The sequence below is a fragment of the Protopterus annectens genome, chromosome 6.part1, assembly GCF_019279795.1.
Source record: "Protopterus annectens isolate FY-2018-M chromosome 6.part1, PAN1.0, whole genome shotgun sequence".
Classification (NCBI taxonomy): domain Eukaryota; kingdom Metazoa; phylum Chordata; order Ceratodontiformes; family Protopteridae; genus Protopterus; species Protopterus annectens.
In genome coordinates this window covers 261,338,809-261,363,969 of record NC_056738.1, presented here as the reverse complement: position 1 = coordinate 261,363,969, position 25,161 = coordinate 261,338,809, and the positions used below count along the sequence as shown (strand labels likewise).

General features: G+C 38.1%; 1 protein-coding gene across 1 annotated transcript in view; it reads left to right on the top strand.

The window, feature by feature from the left end:
- The window catches only part of LOC122805330 (prospero homeobox protein 1-like), a 112,229-nt gene that overhangs the window by 20,017 nt on the left and 67,051 nt on the right, over positions 1-25,161 (top strand). Inside the window, exons 2-3 of the mRNA XM_044075416.1 lie at positions 6,893-6,994; positions 16,469-16,663. Of these exons, the coding sequence (XP_043931351.1) occupies positions 6,893-6,994; positions 16,469-16,663 (297 nt within the window). The remainder of the gene's footprint in view (positions 1-6,892; positions 6,995-16,468; positions 16,664-25,161) is intronic.

The following is a 25,161-nucleotide window of genomic DNA, read 5'->3' as shown; positions in this document are numbered from 1 at the left end:
AATCCTTTTTGTATAAAACAGCTAGAGATAGTGCTAAACCCTTAGAATATAGACAGATGTCTTTTCAATCAAAGCCCACCATTTCAACTCCCCCCTCACCTTATGATTATCCCATTCCTTAATAACTTTCACAAACAAGACAGTTGGGTCAGGTATGTCAACTTCAACAAGTCCTTCGAGGTTCAACTAAGATTAGATTTGTGGTAGGCTTTTTCCCTACAATTAACTATTATTAATACAATGCTAGGTTCATGCTTTACGTTGTATTGCATCCTTGTTTGCTTGAAATCACTATCATCATTGTTCTTAGCTGAAAGGAGAAAGTGCTGTTTGCGGAGTCCAGGTACCTATCTGTCCAGTTACTGCTTGCTGGGCCAGAGACAGTGAAAGCCACACAGAATGTGGGGGGACCTGGGTTTAATCCTCAGATAATGCCAGTATTTTCCTTTCCTGCTAGTCATTAATACAATACTAGATTCATGCTTTATTCTCCATAGTAACAGAGCAGACACCTTTAATTACCTTGTTGATTTGTTCTTCTAATACCGTGCTGTCTGTGGACATAGTCATGTCAATTCCAAAGCTGGGGCAGGACTCCAGAAAGTATAAGAAATTTCTCCAGCTTTTTTAAAAAATTAGGTTATGCCCTAGACTCAAAGATGAGTTTTGTTCAACTCATCAGTGATAGAAGCTGGTCCTGAGTCCCATGGTTCCAAGAGGATGACAGTTATGGGTTTAATTATCACTGAATGTCAGCAGTAGGTGACTATGAGGACTGAGAAATGTCACACAGCTGCACATAATCTCTTATTGCTTATATGAGAACTTCAAGACATGCTCCTTTGAGAAGAAGAGGGTTCACATATGGATTTAGATCAGGCTCTTGGCTAACTATGACTCTTAAATCATTAGCAACTTGAATTTCCATCCTTATAAAACAATCTACTAAGGTCTAGCTGATGACCTGGGTTGTTTCCTTTTAAGAATGCTGTAATGGAAGGAATCTAAATGTTCAATTGACTGCCTTGCTGAAGAAATGGCCAGTGATACATTCCACCATAGAGCCACTGATCAGGAATGTGCATCATTCTATGGGTGCATACATTACCCCAGCACTAAAACCCATCGACAACGGCAGGGTCACCTTACCTAAATAATTCAGGTTTAAATAAGCTGTCAAAGGATGCTGTCCTACAACTGAATATGTTAATTTCTTGAAGACGGAAGATAATATAGCATCTCTAAAGTCAGAAAAATTTCTCAGTGCAGATACCTTTAACCCCAGAATTTTGCAGACAGCTTTCTCCAGCTGCAGCCTCCCCCAACTTTGCTTTTCCAGAGAGCTAAAATGTAGGTAGCTCTGATCCCCTCAGTTGTTATATGCCATGTAACCATTATTCTAAAACCAGCCTCACACATAACATGGATTGTAAAATTCTAGTTAAGGTTTCGGCACAAATATACTACATCTCCTTGACACATCCAAGGTCATTTCACAATAGCCTGGCAACAAAAACTTGAAAAATAACAAGTCTGTTCTTGTAAAACATGCACCTGAGCTTGTCATATTATGAACAAATGACATACATAAAATATATGTATCTATATTTTTGCAAATGAGCAAGCCTTCCTGCTCTCCTCCTATGTGTGAATTTTCCCCCATGCTATCCTAGTTTGTTGTTCTCAGTTCTAGGCTGCTACACCTTGTACAAAGAATAGTTGCTGACAAGCAACATAAGACCTATCTTAGTGTTTGTCTTGGAGTCTGAGAGATCGGGCCACCAACTAAATACTGTCATGTAACCAGCACAACCTCACGGAATGTGACATGAACAGCAGCATAAGAGCAACTGCCACCTTGAGCTGCTATGCTTAAACAACTGTGACTTGAGCTCTGAAGGTAAAAAGAAACAAATGTAAGCCTTTTGGCACATCATATGGCTGTGATGCACTTTATTTAATAAAGAGCAGATATACTTTGTCAGATCACATCTGAATGACCAGATATCCATCTATCCACAATAATTTTTTTCCAATTTTTGCACAGGGGTTCAGGGTACCACTTCAACAGTGACAATTACCAAAAGCTAATGTTCATAACCTTGGGTTTCTAGCCCAGCCACAATTGTTCTACCAAAACACACACATGTACACCTATAGTCAGTTTAGAGTGTCCATTAGATGTCCTACATGTCTTTGGAATGTGGGAGGAAAACAGCATCCTGAGAAAACCCACTCAAACACAGGGAAGGCATGCAGACTCCACACAAAAGGCACCCTAGTCAAGAATCTAACTGGTGAACCTCTTGCTGTGAGGCTTAAAATATCCTTGTTTAATCCCAGAATGTGATGGGACCTCAGGTAATGGTTACTTTTGACACAGAGAAGACTTTCAGTCATGCAGGTTGAGCCTTCCTTCATGCTATCACGGTGAAGATGAATTTTTCTACTTTTTCTTTTCTTGCTAGACATAAAGTCCCCCTTCCTCTCCTTATGGTCTACTGAAAATCAATAATAAACAGAGCAAAGCCACAAAACAAGGAAGCAACTCCAAAGCCAAAAAGACGCCCGTCACAAAAACAAAAAGTCAACAGTAGAAGCAACACGGGAGTCTAACCACGAACAGAATGTACATCCATAAACTGGTTATGAAAAGCAGAGTAGATTTAATTCACAAATATAAGCCACCAGGTCTCAATAATTATATATCTATTAAACCCATACTTGAACATAGGAGGTAGTAGTAGTGGTTATTGCAAACTTCCCCTACATGATCTCCAAGTAAATAGTAGTAGGAACATAATATAATATTTTCATTGTTTACAGGTTTCAGTTTGTTTTGTTTATATTAACTGTATAGATCCTTGTACATATATATGTGTTCCATGAATTTTCATGTACAGGTTTAATATTAAGTTTTCTGTGCTATATATTTTACGTAATGCATTCATATTAGATTGAAGTCAATTATTGGTTTTATGAAATGGCGATTGACATAGATTTTAATCTGTAGTTGAGGTATCAAATTGTACTGCTGCTTTATTGTTTTTATTTTATTTTTAACTTTATGAGCTGATTTATAGATAGCATTACTAAGTTTTAATAGTGATTTAATATGTCTTAGGTGGATTGTATCTATTAACTGTTAATTAATTAATTAGATCTTCCCGCCTAGTTCTGTATTTAAGGGAAGAGTTTTGTTTATATTGTTATCTGATGAAGCGTAGATTACACTACACGAAAGCGCTCATCTATATGTTTTTTATATTTGCGAATTAAATCTACTCTGCTTTTCATAACCAGTTTATGGATGTACATTCTGTTCGTGGTTAGACTCCCGTGTTGCTTCTACTGAAAATCAATAATGTTAGTTTTTTTTTCCTTCTTATTGTTAGTACCTGGTAAGTATGACTCACATATCCCTTCTGTTTTAAATGTCAGGAACCTTTCCTTAGATGCTCTGCCATATAACCCATGACAGTACCATGGATATCAAACTACAGTTTTAATTAATTAATTAATTAATTAATTAATTAATTAATTAATTAATTAATATTTGTTTATTTGACATTTGTTTACGAGAATAATCTGTCTGGGTATGTAGCCATTTTCAGCAGAGGCCCGGGAAGAAAAGCTCCAGGTATAGATCACATTTCACATTGCAATACATGGAGAATTTATATTTGTAACAGTAAATCCAAAATTATGTTTGAAAAACTAATACTTAGAGTTAAATATTTACAAAAATACAGATAAAACTGAGTTCATAGAGTCAAATATTTAAATAACTGAGAGGCAACAAGTTGGTGTGATAGAATGAAATGAGTTGGTGTGAGAAGAGAGTTATACTAAATCTAATAAAAGAATAAGACCATGCTAGGTAAAGTCTGTTTAAATATAGCTTAGAAACAGTTGGAGGTTGTGGTATAACGTTTTCATCAAAATATGAAGCACAAGGGTGAGGTTTTTATTTGGATATATTAGAGTTTAAGAAGAGTTATAGGAAATATGAAGAAAATAGAGTTATAAAGATTCTAAGAGAGATTTGATGAGAATGTTTTCATGGATAAGTGGTCGAATGTCGATCTGAGCTTTAAGTAGGACAGTAGATGGTTATCCTGATGTATAGCAGGAGCAGAGCCATTCCTTTTTAGGTGGCCTTTTAGATAAGAGTTTGAAGGATTAGTAAGAGGTAGCTGTTCTAATGGAAGTAGGGAGGGGGTTCCAGGCTTTGGTGAGAGTAGGAGTAAAGGGAGTGTCCTGTTGATTTGTTTCATCAGTAGATAGTACGTTGCCTTTGGTCATTTGATCACAGAGGATGACTGGGCATGTGCTTTTGTAGGGTTGCATTTAGAACATACATGTGTCAGGATAGTTAGTGATCTTATATACAGTGAGCAGTTGAGTATATTATAGGCAGCTGGGTAGTTCTAGCCAGTTAAGGGTGTTTAGGATGGGTACAGTATTTGTGAGAATGGGGACACAGTAGAGGAGAGGAGGAAGGAGGTAAGTTTTTGCTAGTGTGATTCTAGAGGTGGGGGTGAGGAAGTTTCTAGTTGTGTAGGGTCAACCTAATTTTTGGATGTGTTTTATTATGGCATTTTGTATGCGGTAATCAAATCTAAGAGTGTCATCTATTATCATTCCTGGCAGCTTAGTTTGAGAGATTAGTTCGATATTGGTGCTGTTGAAGGAGCATATTTTGAAGTTGTTTTTTTCATGCGACTTTGTTGTGAGGAAAAATAGCAGTTATTTGGTTTTGTTGATTAAGCATAAGTTGATAGTTTTGTAACCATTTTTCTGTAGCAGTGAAGTATTGCTGAGTGATTTTCTGTAGATGAGTTGGATCGTTTGATGAGCATTTAAGTGTTGAATCATTGACATATTGTATAATGGAGGCATTTTGTGTGCATGTATGAAGTGAGTTGGTAAGTATATTAAACAGTAAAGGTTCAGGGATTGAGCTTTGTGGGATACCTGCATTTACAGGAAGAAAGGGATATAGAGTGTTCTGCCATTTTACTGATTTAAATCAGAGATAGCTCTAAAACCAGTTTAAGGTGTTTGCTGTAAAGTCTAATGATGACATTTCTGTTAGAAGTTTTATGTGACTAACAGTATCAAAGGCTTTTGATAAATCTAGGAATAATGCATATACAAATTTGTCATTATCCCTGGCTTTATTGACTGTTACCACAAATGAGAGAAGAGCTGTATTAGTACTATGGGATGGTCGAAAAGCATGTTGGGTTAAGGTTTGTTCCTGTGTAAGATATTGCAAAAGTTGCTTATGGACACATTTTTCCAGTAATTTTGAAAGTGGGGGATAGAATTGCTATTGGCCCAATGTCTATGATATCAGATGAATTACCTCCTTTGTGAAGGGGAATGTTGTGTGACTTTTTTTCCAGAGTTTGGGGCCATATGATTCCTGCATAGATCTGTTTATGAGGATGGAAATGGGGTAGGCTATGTTCATGGGATGGTCCCAGCTTTGTAATTCTTCCATCGCAGATCTTTGAGATGACATTGGCCTACACCTCTTGCATTACCTGCTTCTTTCCTTGACATCACAGTTAACAATGGTTTTCTAAAACTCTAAAATCAAATGTGGGGTGACTGCCTTTGAATGCAACACTTATTGAAAGAAGCTAGTCTTCTGAAGAATGCATTCATGTCTAGCTTTCCCATTCTCAAATAATATCTGTATAGTAATACCCATTATCTCTGTTACCCTCCCATTCATACACTATATGAAGGAATGCTTGTTTTGTAGTGTCTCCCCCCATTAACTGCAGATGCTATGTATATTGTTCAGGGGTGACTATCACCCCCCCCCTCATTCAAGCAGTGCTGTTGGTACTATGATAAATTGTTCTGCTGTGTGATTCCTGGACAGCGGATAACAAGATAAGGTGGTATACTTATATGTTACTGTTGCAGTTAGTTTGCTTGTGATTTGCATGTCACTGGTCAACATGATGCTGTGTGCCTGGCATACCTAAGAGAATGGCCGGAGGAGAGCTAAGTGATAAAGAGGAATTGTACTATACATGAGTAATGTCTATTGGATCAGTTCAGTTAACTGTTTAATAAACAAATAAGTAAAGCATCCAGAGTCACCCATGATCCCTATCATAGAAGTTGTGCTACAACAGTGTGTGAGACAGAGGCAGCTCTCCTAAGGCAGTTGTGCTACAGTATTTGCCTAAGAATAATGTTATTCAGCTGACCCCAGCAACTAAGCTTGCCTCAGAGAATCAGGTGTGGACTTGGCATGGCACTTTGGAAGGTATATTAACATGGCATTGTATAGTACTGCTATTACTTGATGCACACAGGTGAAACTCATGCTGGCTTGCCCCATGCCATATTGATGGTGATATAATAATTACAAACTCCAGTCCTACTCTGCCAACAGTACTGTATGGCACAAGCAGGCATTGGTTTTGAGTTGCAGAAATTTATCATGAATCATATTCACCACAAATGCATTTATTTATAGGACTATAGTGGTAGGTAGCATGAGATTTGCAGAAGTGGCTCGTTATGCACAGAATATGTATACAATGATTTTTGGATTCAGCTTCAAGTTTACTTATTTTTTCTCGGCTTTGGGTCATCATAGGTAGGTTGTACTGAGTCTCCTACACTTGCTCATTATTTTACATAACTAAGTACACCCACAGTTTTGCAATGCCAAAGAAAGTAATTTTTAGAAAAAATAAATGGCTTAAAAATATAGTCAGCATTTATGGTTGTTTTAGATACAGACTTTATTGAGCAGACTCTAAACCTATAACAGTCCAAGTAACAGATTTTGAACCATATTTGCATAGTAATACACTTTTCTGCTTCATGTTTACTTTTTTCTTAACATATTTAATCTCAGGAAGGTCTAACTCCTACACACCTGAAGAAAGCTAAGCTAATGTTCTTCTACACACGTTACCCAAGTTCAACCACCTTAAAGATCTACTTTCCTGATGTCAAGGTAATAATCTCAGACTTGTAGCAAATGTCCAATAATTACAGTTTACAGGAATCAAAGCAGTATGACATATAGTATGAGTTACAACTACTTTAGCTTCTGCTAGCATTTTGTTTCCTTGTCTTGCATGCCAAAACTCTCCACTCGATACAAGCAAGCAGGTATAGCCTAACCATTCTTCTCTTTCACTGTAACACCTGCTGCAGTGCTTTAGTCATTAATCAGACCACTTGAGTCGTGCCTCTACACATGGAGCTGACTAGACTAGAACATCATTTGACGTCTGGTACCATATACTAAAGAGCACCCACATGACCCTACATCACAGGCAGTAAGCATTAAGACTACAGCCTATCAAATAATTCCACCTAAATTCCTACCTTAGTGAATGTGGAACTTCCATCCTTATAGGATCTGACTCCAGTTCTCCTGCTATCTTCTTCACATTAACATCTTAACATCTTAACATCTTTTCAGTGGCTTACATAACTTTTCTTCTCCAGCCATTATAGTCGTACTAACCATCTCCACTTTAATCAGCACCAGCCATACTGAGAATTTCATTAGTGTCTTCTGCAAAGAAATTAGACTGATTCAATCTTCTACAAATATTTTCCAACCTTTTGGTAGTGCAGATGTTGCAAATAAAGGCAAATTTGCCAATGTCTGTGGACACACTCTTCGTAATGATAATTTTACTGCTAGCAGACTCCAAAAGATGTATGTGTATACCTAACATGTGGGTATATTTACCACTGTAGTAGTTTGATTCATCATAAACTTATGTCAGCCCCTCCCCCGCATGATTCTTATTGTGATAAACCAGAGGATGGCCAGTCACTAACACATTGCAGTGATCTTGTATCTAATCAGATCAGTCTCAGAGTATTCCATATCTGCAAATCTGAAAAATTGGTCAAATCAGTTTTAATGATGAGAGCTTTTCAGTTTTTCTGTTGGATAAAATTATTGCAATTTAATCTATCCAATGCAGTTTCTATATTATTGAAATGAATAAATATAGTGAATAGTGTTCCGTAGACTGGAGATAGACATGTGCTTTTATCTAGATAACAGGAACAAAATTCTGGACATTTTTTACAACTTTGAATCTTTATAACATTTATAAAATTATATATACAGCCTGCCCAGACCTGAACATCCTCTAACTTGATGCAAAGATCAAGGTTAGGATCTTTCTGTTTTTATGTCGGTTACTGTAGCTAATTGTATAAGAAGAAAATATTACCTTGTCATGGATAAATCTCAGTTTGAGACATCTTTAGGGCATTAATACTTATTGCTATAGAAACTGGGGTCGCCGAATTATCCCCTTCTATATTGCTCATCATGTTTCCTAGTCCCACAGGAGCCAGTCATTTGCTAATGTGCATTTATTTGCCGAGGTAATCCATGAATCTTTCTATGCAGTGATCTTGTTTTAAAGATTGTGCTTATCTTGTATGTGTCTGACATGTATATCGTTCATGAATATACAGACAAGATAGCAGAGAGAGTGATTGTACAGTCGTCAAATTCATCTTTGGGAATGCTACCTCAGGTCTCTCCCTGAACAAATTGATAGGTTTTGTGAAATCTGCTTTACAAACAAAATGTAATTAATAGGTGGTCAGTGAACTCGTGCATACTTCCCTTGTCAAGTCCTTTGGAATCATTAGAACGACTGGCTAGGAGACCAGCTCAGTGAAGATGTGCCCTGTTCACCTTACAGCTTTCTTTAGCCAACTGTTCGCATATACCCACTTAATGTTTTGACGATACACAATCATGTGAGCATTTACTATGCATACCTGCTCAAGTCTGTTGAAAGGCTTAAGGACTGTTTAAGGCTGTGCAATACAACTAATTGTTTCTTACAGCCCATTATGTTGCATAGCTTCTCAATATGCTAAATGGCTTTGTAATTCAGTACATTTTCACAATCTAATGGCAGGAGTTCCTAGAATTATTGTCATATTTTAGCAGTGGATTTGCAGTAGCTGAACCTGAAATACCCCTGCTTTCTGACTGCTGAAGTCTGGCCCTGGAAAGTATATCTTGACACAATTTTCTGCTTTTAGGCAGACAGACTAATATACACACATTCACTTTTTCTAGTGTGGAATGTTCTGATCAAAGAGAGAGACAGAGGGACAGAGAGAATTTGAAAGGTGTGTAAATATGTGAAAATGATTCCTTCTTTTCCCCTTTGACCATATTTAGCTTCTGTGTTTCAGTTGTTGTATATATTTATTCTGTAGTCACCTTGCATGAGATAGACTCTACGAAGTAAAATGACTCTTGGAGAACCTGACCCTCATGAATTTCAAGTTACTTTATTGACTCAAGAGCATATTGGCATAATCAGATAAAGAATGTTCCAAGAATTTATCCAAAAATCCAGTCAGTGGCTGGAAACTGATCAGTATAACTATATGCAGTGAAATGGAAAGAGTTTACTCTTTGGCATCCACCAAATGGATTAATCTTCATGCAAAACTGTCATTTTTAGTCCTACAATAGGGACTGAGGGGTTTGATTCCCAAAGTCTTAGTTGCTTGCTACTTAGATTTCAGTGAACCCACACAAGGTAACATAGTACCCAGACAGAATGCTGGCCACATTTTTCTCTGGTTGACATGCATGAAAATTTCCCAATTAAGGACTCAATTCTGAGATGAGATCCCAGTTTCATTTCAAAACCTCTTACTGTGTGCTTTAACAAGCTCTTCCTAAATTATAACTTGCATTTTCTTTGCTGGGAAATGCTTTCTCTGCCTAATGTTGCCTAGTTTAAAAAAAATTGCTGCTAAGGCTTCTGGCAATCTGATCCATAGCCTGTTTTTAGTGATGCAAATTAGTTTCCAAAAGTTGGATCTGGATGTACCACTAATCAACCACTTAACCTTGTAGTTATTTATGAGTGTGCTATTCCAGGTAAAACATTTTTAAGTACGCTGGATATACTACTATTGTTATTGAATCTAGCTATCCATCGGTGTACAGAACTTTGTATTTATTAATTATTGCCACTAGCAAATTCAGCAAGGTCCAGTGAAACAAACCTCTTAACTGCATTATATTATTTCATGTGTTCTGTTACAGAAGAAAAAAATACGATAAAAGCCTCACTGCCAATGGGAAACAGTAAATGCCATATGCATGTAAGGGAGTATCTGTATAGAACAAATTTGCTATAGCTAGGTGGTCTTTATTCTACACTTTCGCTGATACTGCATTGACTCTGAGATTAGAACTGATTTTACTATGCCTGCACTGCAAGGTCTTATATCATTGTTATCTTACTTCCATTTGTTTTTTTCTTTCTTGAGTCCCTAATTGAGTCCCTAACTTGGTAACCATTTGAAATGTAGGGACCTGTTAGAGCGAGTTCAGAAACAATGAAATTGAAGGTCTGAAAAAAACAGACTTACATATACGGTCTGAGATAACCATTTCCCAGAATATTCCCTTTTCTCTGAGGTATGATGATCTCAGAGTTAATATATAAGTAGGAGGGTATGGGGTGTTTAGGTGTGGTCTGCCCCCTCCTGCATAAAAGAAGCTTAAAGGAGAAGAATGATGTTTGAGATTTGCTCTACTACTGGGTTTTCAGTCTTTTTATTCAGTCTGCTGGCACTCGGTGTTATGAGTGCTGATATTTCAAATAAGTTGCTTACTTTTACTATTCTTACTAGTCTAGATTATTCCTGTGATTGCATTGATCTCGTCACTGCTTGGATTTGTCATTGATTAACATGCATTTGTGTCATATTCACAGATGGAAATAGAGCAGAATTATTTGAGAGATTGCAAGAGATTGAAAGATAACTGTCATTCATAGCGATGGCACAGACTGAAAGCATCTTGTTTGCAGGGGGAAAAGCAGCTTTGCACTCACCATTGGAGGCAAGCCCCTCCACCCCCTGAATCTGCTAAGTGCCAAGTATCATGCTTAATGTAAATTATGTATCGCAAGACAAATCTTTAATGAAAACTCAGGCATTTAGAATGATTACATTCTAAAGTACCTAGTTCATTTGTGTAGGAATATGTACAGTTGTATTTTGCCTACTCTTTCAGTCACTATGTAGGGTACTACACTTTTGTCTGTAAACTTAAGTGCCATTAGATCCTTTTTGTTATATTCGATATTCTGAGGTCTGTAGCGAGAAATAGCTGATTTGGTGATGCTTTCATTTTATACCACATGACTACATTTGGGGGAAACTTTGTCTTGGCGGAGCTACTTGGCAGTCATGTTATAATATATAAATGTGTCTGAACGATCTACATATTGTATCTGCAGACATATTGTATCTGCTGTTCAAATTACAAGATGAAGATTTACAATTTTTCTTAGTACTATAACTTCTTAAATAATGTGTGTGGTGTAATGGTTATATTGCTCTTGAAAGGAAAACAGACAGATGAGACAACACTTATGGACTGATTTTGGCAGAGTCTTACATGCAGACTCATCACGTTTAGCTTGCAACATGACCCCAGAAGATGCAAATAATGCATTTTCTTCACACTCTTCTGTGGAAATCACCCATTTGACATAGTATCAATATAGGTCTTTCTAGAGAGAGTTTTGGGAGCTATTTGTATAATACAAAACACACTTGTCCACAGTGCGCATGTACACACACACACACACACACACACACACACACACACACACACACACACGCACACACGCACACACGCACACACACACACACACACACACACACACACACACACACACACATACAAAGATTATTTATTGAGGATTATATGTGTTTGTGTTTGTGTGTGTGTTTGTGTGTGTGTGTGTGTCTCAGCCAAGCAATAAATTCCAGACAATACAATATATATATATATATATATAATATAACTTAGTATATCGTAAGTTAGCAATATTTCTGAGAGGTAACTTTCCATCTGGTGGATGTGTGCAGATACAGACTGCCTTAGGATATACTAGTTTCAAAGTGACAGATACGACAGATTCTGTGGCAAAACTGGTGGGCTAGTATAGGTGTTTGTTACTATGAAAAGCTGAATGATTCTGTTGTGTACTTGTTTTAAATAAGTGACTTAATGTATTTAATATGTAAAAAATAGACAAATGTCCAACTTCATTCTTGCCTCTGGGTTCTAAATAGCTCATTGACTACACATCTCCTAAATTATAGGTACTGACACCATCATTTTGTCAGATGTTTAAGGGAAAGTGTTCTTGGCAGAATCCTTTTGCTTACTGTCCCCAGCCTGCTATCATGGAGGGGCAGTTTCCCATCATCTCTCTGGCCAGCCTGATAGACATGGGCATCCTGAGGCAATGTAGCAATTGTCCCCTGTATAGTGACAACCACTTATGCCTGAAATAAATAAATACTTGATCTGAGAGATGTAGTTACACTATGAAATTGGCGGCAAGACACTCACATAGGGACAAATTGAATGCCAAACAGGATGTCAGCACAAACACACACTTTCCCACAATAAATAAGGACACAACACATAAACCCACCTATGCGGAGGTACTCACTAGTAACTTACCAAAAGATCAGAGGCCTCCCAAAAGGAAACCACTTAAACATATAACAATGTAAAAAACAACCAGAGCACATAGTAGCACACAGAAACCAGTGTCTCAACAAATAAGCCCATAAGGAGTAACACCACAAACCCTAATGTACTGGTCATAGGTGACTCAGTTGTGAGGCACACAGATGTTCTTCTCAACTGGCTGGATGAAGAGTGGGTTATGGTTTGCTGCCTGTCAGGCACCAGGATCTGTTAACTCACTCAAGCACTAAATTCACTCAACCACAAGTACTGGTATGACTCCATCATAGCCCATGTGGGGGTGAATGACTTGAGCTGTACTTCACTGGACTATGTGAAGAGAGACATGACTGAGCTCCCAGATTATGTGTCACATGCAGGTATAAGCCTACCCTTAAGCAGCATTCACTTTCTCCAAGTATGATGACACCGTACAAACAAAAAATGACTGACTTTAACATTGGCTTAGTGTCTGGGGTCATGCTAAGGGGATCCAGTATCTGTCAGTCTGGAAAGACATGGCTGACAGAACACAATGCTTTGCCAGTGATGGTTTTCATCTGTCTCCTCTAGGCTTTTGTTTACTGGCAAAGCCATTAGTCACCCCCTATTGTGCCTTTTTTAGGCAGTGTCAAAATAACCAACCTCCAAATATAACAAAATCCTCTCTAGATAAACTCAAGGTACTGCTCTTAATGCTAGGAGTCTAAACAAAAAATTGTACTCCCTGGAAATGCTCCTCATTTTGGAAGATGCTGTTGTCTCTGCAGTTACAGAGACATAGTTCAAAGGTATGGAAAGCACCACCGGCCATGCAAGGCTACAATGTCTTCCATATGTTCAGACCACAAACCGAGCATGACAAAACCAAAGGAGGAGGTGTATCCATCTTCATTAAGGATAAGTACGTCTAGAGACTGGTCAAACAGTATAACTCTGTTGAGCTGCTCCATGTCCAATTAACTATAGGCAAAACCCCCAATCACATCATAACTAGGTATAGGTCCCCCACCATGAAACAGAAATAGCATACCACATACTTGGACTTACTGAGGTCACCTGCCATACAGCCCAACAGCTTTTTCATGGGTGATTTTAATTATCATCCCATCTACTGGGAAACGTACATGACCACAAACATGCTGGTTCAGAGGTTCTTGGACTTTGTCAATGCAAATATTCTGGAACAACTAGCCATCAAACCTAAAAGAGGCTTAAATGTCCTGGACATAGTATTCACTAACATGGGAGAGCATTGCACCCCCCCCCCATGTTATGTTCTACCTGGTAAGACTGGACCATAAATCAGTCTTATTTGATGTAATTATAAGACCAGATACACCATCAAGCTCAAAGATGCTTAAGCATTTTGCTAAGAGAAATTACCTTCTAATAACTGATAGTATAAGAAATTTCAAAGCCCTCTCAAACACAGATAACATGGACTCCTATGCAGAGGTGTGCACCAATGCCTGTATAACCACTTAAGCAGTTCTATAGAATTGGCTGTACTAGACCGGATTAAAACCAGGTCTTGCTGAAAAAATAAGCCACCCTGGTGGAGTCCTAGTATAAACAGGCTACACAACAAGAGAAAGAAACTAATGTCCAAGAACAAGAGGGGAAATGGCTCAACAGAGGAAGAAATCCCTCTCTAGCTTAGACAAACAAATTAGAGATCTTGTCAAGTCCTCCAAAGCTTATTATGAAGCAAAAATAGCCCCCCTAGCTAAGGATAATCACAAAGCATTTTTAGCTATGCACAAAATCTTAAAAGGGAAGACCCAGTTATGCACTGAACTGGTTGTGGATGACACCACCCATACTCATCTGGATGTAATAGCCAACCTGCTAGCTGACAGATTGGGAGAAAACTTCACTCTCCCCATCCCCTCCAGTCATCCCCCAAAGTATACCTGCCACCAGCCTATTATCTCAATAGAGCAGGTCATCTCAGCGCTCTCCAAGGCCAAAAAACATGGCATCAATGGAACCAGGCAGCATCCCAGGTTACCTTTTAAACAACTAAAAACATGAGCTAGCATACCCACTTGGATCCCTGTTTAACGACAGACTAAGAACTGGCTGTGTTCTGGCAGAATGGAGGACAGCAACAGTATTCCCTCTGCACAAAGACGGATCATCAAATGATCCTGGGAATTATAGGCCCATAAGCTTGATTAGCCTCATCTGCAAGACCATGGAAAGAATCATTATGGACCTTATTAACAAGGACATAGGTAATCTCCAAGCTTTGGACCTAATCCAGTTCATATTTATTAAAGGTAGATCATGCCTGTTAAACACGGTTGATTTGTTTGAGAAAGACACCAAGGCCCTGGATGAGGGAAAGACAGTGCAACCCCTATCTTGACCTAGCCAAGGCACTTGACACGATCCCCCACTCAGGTATTATAGTGAAACTCTCCCACTTTGGAATTAACCCCTGCATTACCAGTGACACATACTGTCAAAGTGGGTGACTTCACCTCTGGCAAATGACCAGTCACCAGTGGCATACCACAGGGTTCTGTGCTGGGCCTGTTACTGTTCGGGATGGCCTGTGGCTGACCAAGTTCATTGATGATTGCAAATTGGGAGCAGTCATTGAGTCCCCCAACAATGTTAATATACTGCAGACAGAGTTAATGCAGACAAAATGAATGGTGCCAAAGCCATGGATTAAAGCTAAATGAAAAAATAGCATTATTATTCCCTTTGGGAAAGCTGACATCCCTGCTAATTACATTATAGACAGCAGCACCCTAAGTGTAGACCCAGTGGTGCATGAACTGTTTACTCAGATTAATAGCAATCTGAACTTTGACCAGCGTGTATCCACAGTAGTAAGGAAATCCTTCTATGTGGCACATCTTATAAGTGAAGGCATCACATCTAGATCTAAGGCTGTTATAATTCCATTATACTCAGCCCTCATCAGACCAGTAATCAAGTACAATGCTCCCTTTTGCATATACCTCACCAGACACCTGTAACAATTGGAGAAACCACAGAAGTTTCTTACCGAGAAATGACAAGGTACACAAAACAAGTCTTACACAGAAAGACTGAAAGCTCTGTCACTGTATTCTATCTCCTACAGATTTCTAAAGAGTGCCTTGTCCTTGCCTTACAGGATAGTCTCTGACCCGGCCCTGATGGAAATGCTACACATTCCTAAATCGAACTGCAGGAAGGTCACTGGCTCCAAGGATCCTAACCTAGCCTCTGACATGAACAAGTCATACTGGAGAGACAGATACATCTCCCAGAGACTGCCACTTCTCTGGAACAAGCTTCCAGTTCATGTGAAACAGAGCCAGTCCCTGGCCCTCTTCAAATGCAACTTAGATCAATATGTGGGTGACCACAAATTCACTTCTGGGGGGTGTGCCCATGTCCCTTCTTGACAGAAGAAGTTTGTATTAACTACTGTAGTCCCTTACCTCTCCGAACTTCACTCACCTAACCACCGGCAATTGGGGTAACTCAGGATAAATATGGCTAGGCTTATAAGGACTCTAGGGCCATTAGCCTAGTAACTTCTTATGAACCTATGAACAATTTTTATCAGAAAATATGTAATACAGGGTATTGTGTTTCCCACATACTCCTTATCACATATTATCAACACTTGGTCAGACATAGAGTGCCAAGTGTGAGTTAGTGAAAGGAATTTGTTAACTTCCACTATGCTTTACAACTCTGCAAAAAATGATGGTTTTGGTAAATGTCATTTCTTATTTCCTATTTCCTTTTGAATTTCATGCCATTTGCACTTTCTTCAAATTAATTTTTTTCATATTTAAAATAATTGGAAGAGAATATCATGCCTTAACATACCTGAGTTTGTTTTTTAGTGAAACAGCAATGATCCCCATGTAGTGCTAATTGTTTTTATGTGACTTTTTTCTCTAGTTTAATCGCTGCATCACCTCACAGTTAATCAAGTGGTTCAGTAACTTCAGAGAGTTTTTCTACATCCAGATGGAGAAGTATTCCAGGCAAGCTGTAGGCGAGGGAGTGACCAGTGCTGAAAAACTCACCATTTTCCATGATTGTGAGCTTGCCAGGATCCTCAACCAGCATTATAACAAATCCAATGACTTTCAGGTATGAGCACTGTTATTTTATGTTGCTTATATTTATCTTTCTGGTGCAGAAAATGACAAATGGTGAGTACAGGGTCTTATCTTGTGCAGTAAGAGGAACTTGTTGCAGTAGTAGGAACTTTCCTAGTTAGGCCTTGTAACTCTAAAAAAAGTAGAAAACCTTTGAATATATTAATTTTAACAGAGTGAATGCAAAAATACTGATCATTATACAGTGGCGCTGGAAGCTGTTGAAGACTGGGGGGGGGGGGCGGAGGGTGAGAGGGGCACTTAGTTATAAAAAATTGCCCTTTTTAGATCACTGTTTACTACCACAACATAGGTTCATCTGGATGACATTTTAAGTTTATCCAATTCCCCTTTGGTGCTTGAATTAACATTTTCTGATTGGTCTTACCTATCCCATGTCTGATAATTGTATATTAGCCCTAGTGAGAATAACTGTGATCATACCATGGATAATTTGAGAGGGCCTATGTAAGGGATGCAGCATATAGGAACTGCCTCTATCTATTAATGGCAATCCTGGAGTACATTTTCTATTACCCATCCTTAGATCCAAGTTGCATTAGTATGTGGATAGACGGGATTTGTTTTATTTTTATGGATAGTCTGTTCTGGAACAGTGGTAGTCTCTGTGATATATATCCATCTCTCCACAACATTCAGTTAAAATACTTGGATTGAGTATTTCTGATGCCATTTGGCTTGCTGATGTTCAGTAGGTCCATCTGTATTAGGTCAGAGGATGCCTTGTATGCCAGACATGTCACCTCTAAGCACTCTGTAGGACACTGAGTATAGTAATAAATCTTTGAGGTGGTCCATACAAGACCTATTGTTTACGACTTGTATCCTTTTAGTAAGGTATCTCTGAAGGTATTCCAGTTATTGCATGGGGCTAGACAGATACATGCCAAAGTGTGCATTATACAAAATAATTGACTTAATGAGAGCTTTGTAAAGGGGGAGAACATCTCTAGATCTAGTCACAATCAGTTGTTTATGAGCTGTGCAGTATAGAAAGGATTTCTTATAACTCTGGGCACATGTTGGTCAAAAGTTAGGTCACTGTACACGCACGTTCCCAAATGCCAAACAACTGGGTCAGTTTTCAGAGGGCACTCACTGTCATGATTTTGGCAACAGTTATTATTTAGGACAAACTTTCCTGCATGATGGTTAAGTCATTTGGGGATTCAATAACTGCTCCTAGCTTGCAGTCATCTCAAACTTAGCCAGCCGAAGCCCCTTGGTATTTCCATTTACTTTTGACACGTATATGCCAAACAGAAAAAGTCTCAGCACCAAACCCTTGGGGACTCCATTGGTAACTGGCCTCTTCCCCTATTTTGATCTCCTGCATCCTGTGAGCAAGCTGGCAATCCAGCTAGTGATGGAAGTGTTTTCTCCTACATTATTCATCTTTTGTACTCCACCTGAGTAGGGGATTGTGTCAAAAGGCTTGACCAGGTCAAGGTAATGTGGTGTGAACTGTTTTACCTTTATCCATTGCTTCGGTGACAAGAGTAAAACTTATTTGCCCATGATTTTGAGCCTTTCACACTTTCCTCTGGGCTGTTTTCAAACACATTTTAGGGCCATGCATGCATGTGTGCATTTTTTGATTCATCTTCCTGATTGTATTAAATTATATTCCTTTTATAATACAGCACCAGTTGCTAGAATGTGTTGTAAGTGTGTAGTTTTGTACAGTCTTCTAGTAAGCAATGAAACAAAATGTAACAAAATGTATGACCCAATAATGACAAAAATACACATTTCAGAAAATTTCAACCATAAAAGGCCACTCAAACTTCTGTCATTACAATCCAATAATATCAGTAAAGATGCAAAATCTCTGCAGAAGTCAGTCATCTAAATAATTCCACATTAAAGGGATCTCTAACTAATGAAGAGGTCGCTGCTAGGAAACAACTTTTAACTTCATTGTTTCATCTACAAATAAAGTGGCTGTTGCCCTTGAAGAATAAATTACCTATGTTACATTAAAAAATAAGCTAGCAATATTGCAATAGGGAATGGATGGAAAACTGATAACAGGTTCATAGTTACTGGGTAACTCCTCCAAAGGAGGCCATTCACAGGACTGCAGCATCTACTCTCTTTAAATTACAACACAGTACAGTATCAGCGATCCATCTGCATACTGTGGAGTAGAACCCACAGCCTTCTGCATCAAAAGTAAGGCTACTACCTGTTTTGTTACTAACAATGCAAACAGACATGGAATAAGCAGCACTAAACTTCTCTTCCCTTGAAGCTCTCAGCTCCTTGTAAATTTTTTTGTGTATTTAACATTTGTTTACTGGGAAAGTCCAACTTGGAACAAGGAATTTTCACCAGAAGCCCAGGGAGAAATGCTCCAGATGCATGTCTTTGTAACATGGGAGGAAACCCACACAAACACAGGGAGGACACAGTCTCCACACAGAAGGCACCCCAGCCAAGACTCAAACCAGAGAACCGCTTACTGTGAGGTAACAACACTACCACTGCACCATCCACTTGACACAACTAAATCACTCAATTTTACAACAGAAGAGATGTGGGAAAAAGCCAAAATTTATTGGGGGTGGCAAAGGCCCAAAACCAGGGACACATTTTAAATATTGCTTGTATAATCTTAGAAAGTTGCTGAAATAGTTTTTTGTGTTACCAATACTGTTCTCACTGATTTGCCACAAAACCACAAATTCTAAGAGGAACAGACCAAAAGTATGAGCCAAATATTCTGTGAAATGTAGGACAGTTGAGAGATATGGACTCAACTCCCTGAATCACAAAAGTGGTGGTGTGGGTAAAGAATGCAGGTCCTTGTATCCAAGGTTCAGGGTTTGTACCTGGTTAATTGTAACCACCAGTTATGAGTAAGCGGGGAATTTCACACACACACACACACACACACACACACACACACACACACACACACACACACACACACACACACACACACACCTGGGAAAGGCTGGCACAGGTTTGCTAGCTATGCCCCCTTCTATAAGGTAGTTATTACTGCCACCAGCTACCTCTTTATCAGCTACTTTAAGGCCCTTAACAAAGGGTGTCCAATTTTACTGTGTAATGTTATTATCAATACAAATGGTAGTTTGACCAAGAGCAAGGCTATTAGGAGTGGCCTACATTGTCTCACCAAATACATATGCAAGTACTCTCAGAACTTAAATATGTCTCTATACAGACCAACCACAATGAAAGGTTTAACTATATTTAATAATAAATAAAAGAACAAGAAAATGCTCAGCACATACTTACAGTTACACCAGACTTCAAAATTACAGGAAATATTTAAAACAACATTACAAGACAGTCTCAAACAAATAAAGGAAAACATCTAAGGTAACCTTTGTTATATTCCTGACTGTATCTAATAGAATTACTGTACCCTAATAACTTCAGAGCAAGCAAGGCAGATGTGGTAAGTGGATATTGATGTCAGGTTAAAGTCAAAATACAGAATACTATCTCTCACTCTGAAAGTTCTTAAATTAATATCTCAAATAGGATAGCTTGCAGAGTGACATACTTTCTTGTCATCTGACTCTATCCCAGTTAAACCCCCGCTGCTGAAAGCTAGCAATATTTAGCATCTACCTGTGAAAATACATAGACCTTAGATCTTTTGGCAAATGGTAGAAGACATAAAATAATTTACATACCCCCACATTTAAAGACAATACAGAAAACTTATCTAGTACAGACATTATGTTTCATGCTGCACTAAAACTGAAAGATAACATCTTTTTTATAGCCCAGCCATACAGTAATTTAATTTCAACTATTTTTCTGAGGTTAACCTCCTATGTCCCAGTTGCCACCGTTAAAATATACACATCTAAACAGTTGCAATAGTGCAGGTAAATTTCTGTTTTATTCCAGTAGGGTATACTGTGGTTACATATTTAAACAGTACTTTATAAAATATGTCTTCAGCACACATCTGTACAAACCATCTTATATGACAAACAGTTCTAATACATTTGTATCACAAGCATATGGATCATGTTGATATTCACAAATGACATTTATTTACAAAAGTCCAGATAGCGGGGCTGGCAGTATCTCTGTTTGCCACACTTCTATATAAATCATGTTGATATTTACAAATGGCATATAATTATTTACAAAATTCCAGATAGCTGGTCTGGCAATATCTCCTTTCATGACAAGGGCCATTGTTTCAGCAGACCAGTACAGGCAAAAGTAACTCCTTGAAAATTGTTTGTATATGGAGGAAAGACCCAGTGCTTTTTTATACATTGTTCACCAGATAAGCTAACTGTATACAAGTATCCCTTTTCAGGGATGAGCCAGGAGCACTGTTGGTCAAGAGAATTGTTTAGAGTCGCACAATAGGCAAACAGAGGTGGAAGGATTCAAACACTCTATCCTTGGCTCTTGGAAGCACCTCATTAACAGCTCAGATCCTTAATCTTCTGGGCTAACTGCCAGAACCAAGTCAAATTACTCATGTAAAGTATGGAGAATGGTAAAAGAGACAAATAGATTCTTTGTTGTAGGCATCTTTTGATTCAAGACAGAGAACATCAAACTATCATCTTTGTGTAAAGATGTTCTTATGCTTCATATCAGTTAAGTATTCAGTTAGAGCCATTCAAGAAGCATATATTAGTATATCCATCAATGTAAAGTTTAATAAATGGCTTCCATTCAGTGTAGCAGCTTTGCAGATTTCCCTTAAAGGCTAGAGTACATAGTCCAGTAATATTAAAGTGATGACACTGTAGAAAGGTATCTCCTATAAACAGAGACTAGAAGCAAATGTGACCTGCTGTGCAGTTGTGAAATTATGTCAGATATTAGTTATAAGCACAGTCTGTGAGATAATGTCTGCAGCTTATGTCTCCTCCTAAACAGCATGGTGTCTACTGATTTGTTAGATAAACAGACTGATAGATGGATAGATAGATAGATAGATAGATAGATAGATAGATAGATAGATAGACTGACAGAAAGCTAGAGGGATAGATAGACTATATGTAATTTATACATTATTTGCTTTGTTGTTGCTCAGTAATAACATTTTGTTTTTGCCTAAACTGAATTGAAACTTTGTGTTTCTAATTTGTATGTGCTAGCTTGTCTGTTACAGACTTGTTTTGAATAAACAGAAGAAATACTTCCAGCCACTTTGTGCTTCATCAATCACATATACCGTGCCATGGATAATGACAGACTTAATGGGAACGTTTTCATTGACTTTACAGAGGTCCTCATCACTGTCCAACATCCTCAGCTTCTCTAAGACATATTCATTACAAACTCATTTCCAGTGGACTTAACTGGATAAGTATTTCTTTGAGTGGATGGCCCCTTAAAATATGAGTAAGAAACTCTTTCTATACTCAGTGCAGGCTAAATTAGCATATCTCAGGGCTCAGCCTTGGGCTTACTGCTTTTCAAAATTTTCATAACCGCCATCAGCATTACCCTTCCCTAACAAGAACATCAGAAAAACAGACATTGGGAGTAAGTTACCAGAGAACCTGTTAATTTAAAATTGGTAAGCACTTTCATTCTACAAGTTAAGAACATCTTCAGATGGCCAAAGCATTAAGCAGGTCTTTTGCCCCTGGTATATTGGAGTTGACTATATATTGGATTCCAACCAAATCGATGAAATCAAAAATTTCCACATAATCCCTTTGCAAATTTTTCTTTAACTGACTGGAGAACGTGTGCAATAATTGCTCAACCATGCTTGTTGACACTAAGATTATGCAACAGTAAGCCTGGATCACATCTTGCCTTACCTATAATTGACTCAAATTACTGTTTTTTTTTTTTTTTTTTTATAATTTTATTAGTTAAAGGAAACTGGGAAAAAGTGAGGTTACACAAATTATTTTCACCCATATTTCCAGGGATTTTCTCTGAATGGTAAACCCTGGTCACCACCTAAATCAAACAACCTAGACCAACCTTTCTCATTTAAAGCATTAAAAAAAGACTGCATGTATTCACGTATCTGCTGCAACTGTCATATTCCACCAGTTTGGGCATCCCCATGTACCTCTGTACCTGTGGGAGCTGTAATAGGTGTATATTTTTCCGTGAATGCCTCAGGATCTTTTCTTTTCCTATGCTTAATTCTTTTTAAAGCAAGTCCTTCACTCACTGCTTCAGGATCAGATGCTTACTGGCTGCTCATTTTTGCAATGATTTTGGCAGGCTCTTACGATTCCTCATCTCCATCAGCTAGCAAAGCTTCAAAAACCAAATGTGCCTCTTCAGTGATACAATTCCACCTTTGCTGCAGAAACCGAAATAAGGCTGAAATCCTAAAAGATAAGGAGACAAAAAATAGCATCATCAATAAAGAATTGCCCATTAAAAACTGCATGAGAAGGCCATTTTTTACATAATTCACCAAATGAGATCCCCATACTAATATTACTAAATTAGGTTAAAATAAGTGATGAATAAAGTAAAAGGTCTCCTATGGCAGCTACATTATTAATTATTTACGCTTACTGCATTACTGTTGGTGATAGCTATTGCAACTATATATAATTATAACAACATAATAACTAATACCTAATGTGGCAAATAAGCATTAAAATAATTAATTCCAATGCAAGGAACCTTAAAATGTTATTTATTGGGGTTTATATAATAACATCAAATTACCATAATGTTGAGTTTCAAAAGAGAGAGACCACAACTCACATAATTACATGCTCATAAAATTGACATGCAGAACATCAAGAAGTGGTATAAAACACACACTCCCCGCAGGCAGCACCATACATGAGGAAGTACATTCCAAACATACTATAATCAAGTCTCATACTGTGCACACTTGGAAATATATGCAAGACATTTTTGCCCTAGATGGGAAACAAAATTCAATTTTTAGAGGAAAAACAAGTGCAGAAATTACTGGGCCTGTAGACTTAAGTTATCCAAGAAGTACAAGGGACGTGCAGTTACAGAAACTACAGCAGAAGGAGAGGAATTGAAAAAAATCCACTGCACACCACCACTGCCACCACAGTGACCTGTCAGATATATAACCTGTACAGCATTAAAATAATGAGTGGCATTATCAAGAAATACACTTTATCAATTTGTAGGTGAGATACCAGCTAGCACATCTCTTGAGTGTAGTGTATCCCTGCCTAGTAGAAAGGTTATGCTGCAGTGGGTCAACAGAGTTTGCATAAAAAGCAAATTGTAGCTTAGGACATAACCCTAAACAGTGTTGCTGTTCAGAATTTCCCGTTGAAGGCTAAGTGCTGGGCTGGCAACTCAACACCATAAAACTCCACTACCAATCATGAGCGGACAGGTGCTCCTCTGTGGTGACCCCTAACCGGGAAAAGCCGAAAGAAGAAGAATGTGTGCCATATCCTCTTTCAAATAAACTATTTTTTTTATCTCATTGATAGCCACTGTGGATTTGCTAGCATCTGTAACTAATATGGATGCTGTAGCCATCTGTGATGTAATATGGTCTGAAATGCATGTCTGGGGTGTAAAGGAGTTGTGTGTATATAAGGATTACCTTGAATTAGTTTGATTAAGTTTGTCTAAGCTACTACTTACATTTTTATATACGTTTATATCTAAAACATACCTCTCAACCTCTTAGAGCAAGAAATCTGGACAAAGCCTAAAATGATTGGGGGGGGGGGGGCAAAGGCCCAACAATAAAGACAGATTTTAAATATCGCTCTTATAAACTTAAAAAGTTGCAGAATAGCAGGATTTGCATTATTGTGCATTTTCTGAAGGATATGAAGTCTGAAACTCTAATGAATGTAATTATTTAATGAATTCAGCCCTTGGTAATTTACAAGAAAATCATAGATTTTATGAGGAACAGACCAAAAATATAAGGCAAAAATTCAGACATTCTGAGAAAATCTGCAAAGTTGAGAGGTATGATCTAAAGCTATACCTTATTCCTGTCTTTCTGATATTCTTGAAACTGCCTAATTGTACATTTAGCATCATCGTTAACCCCTTTTTCCCATTTTTCTACATGGGGTTGAGGTGTTGTGTTAACTGTCGCCATCTCTCTTGATACAGTATCACACTCCTGCCTTCTTCAACACTCATGCTTGACTGTCGCAAATCTTCTCTCACACAATCCATCTAGCTCTTTGCTGGGTGCCCATGTTTCCTCTTGCCCTCTTCCTATCTGTCCCAAACCTTCTTCACCAGATTGTCTACTGCTTTTCTGCACATGTGCCTGAACCACCATAATCTGTTCTCTTTGATCTTTTCTGCATTTGGGCTACTTTGACTTCTATTCTTATGTCCTCATTTCTTTGTCTGCCCCACACTATGCATCCTACCACCCATCTCAGGCACTTCATTTCCATCATCTCTAGCTTCCACATCTGCTGTGCTTTTACTGCTCAGATTTTGTACATACCACTGTTTTGTACACCTTCATTTTCAGCTTCTTTGGCATTTTTCTGTCATACA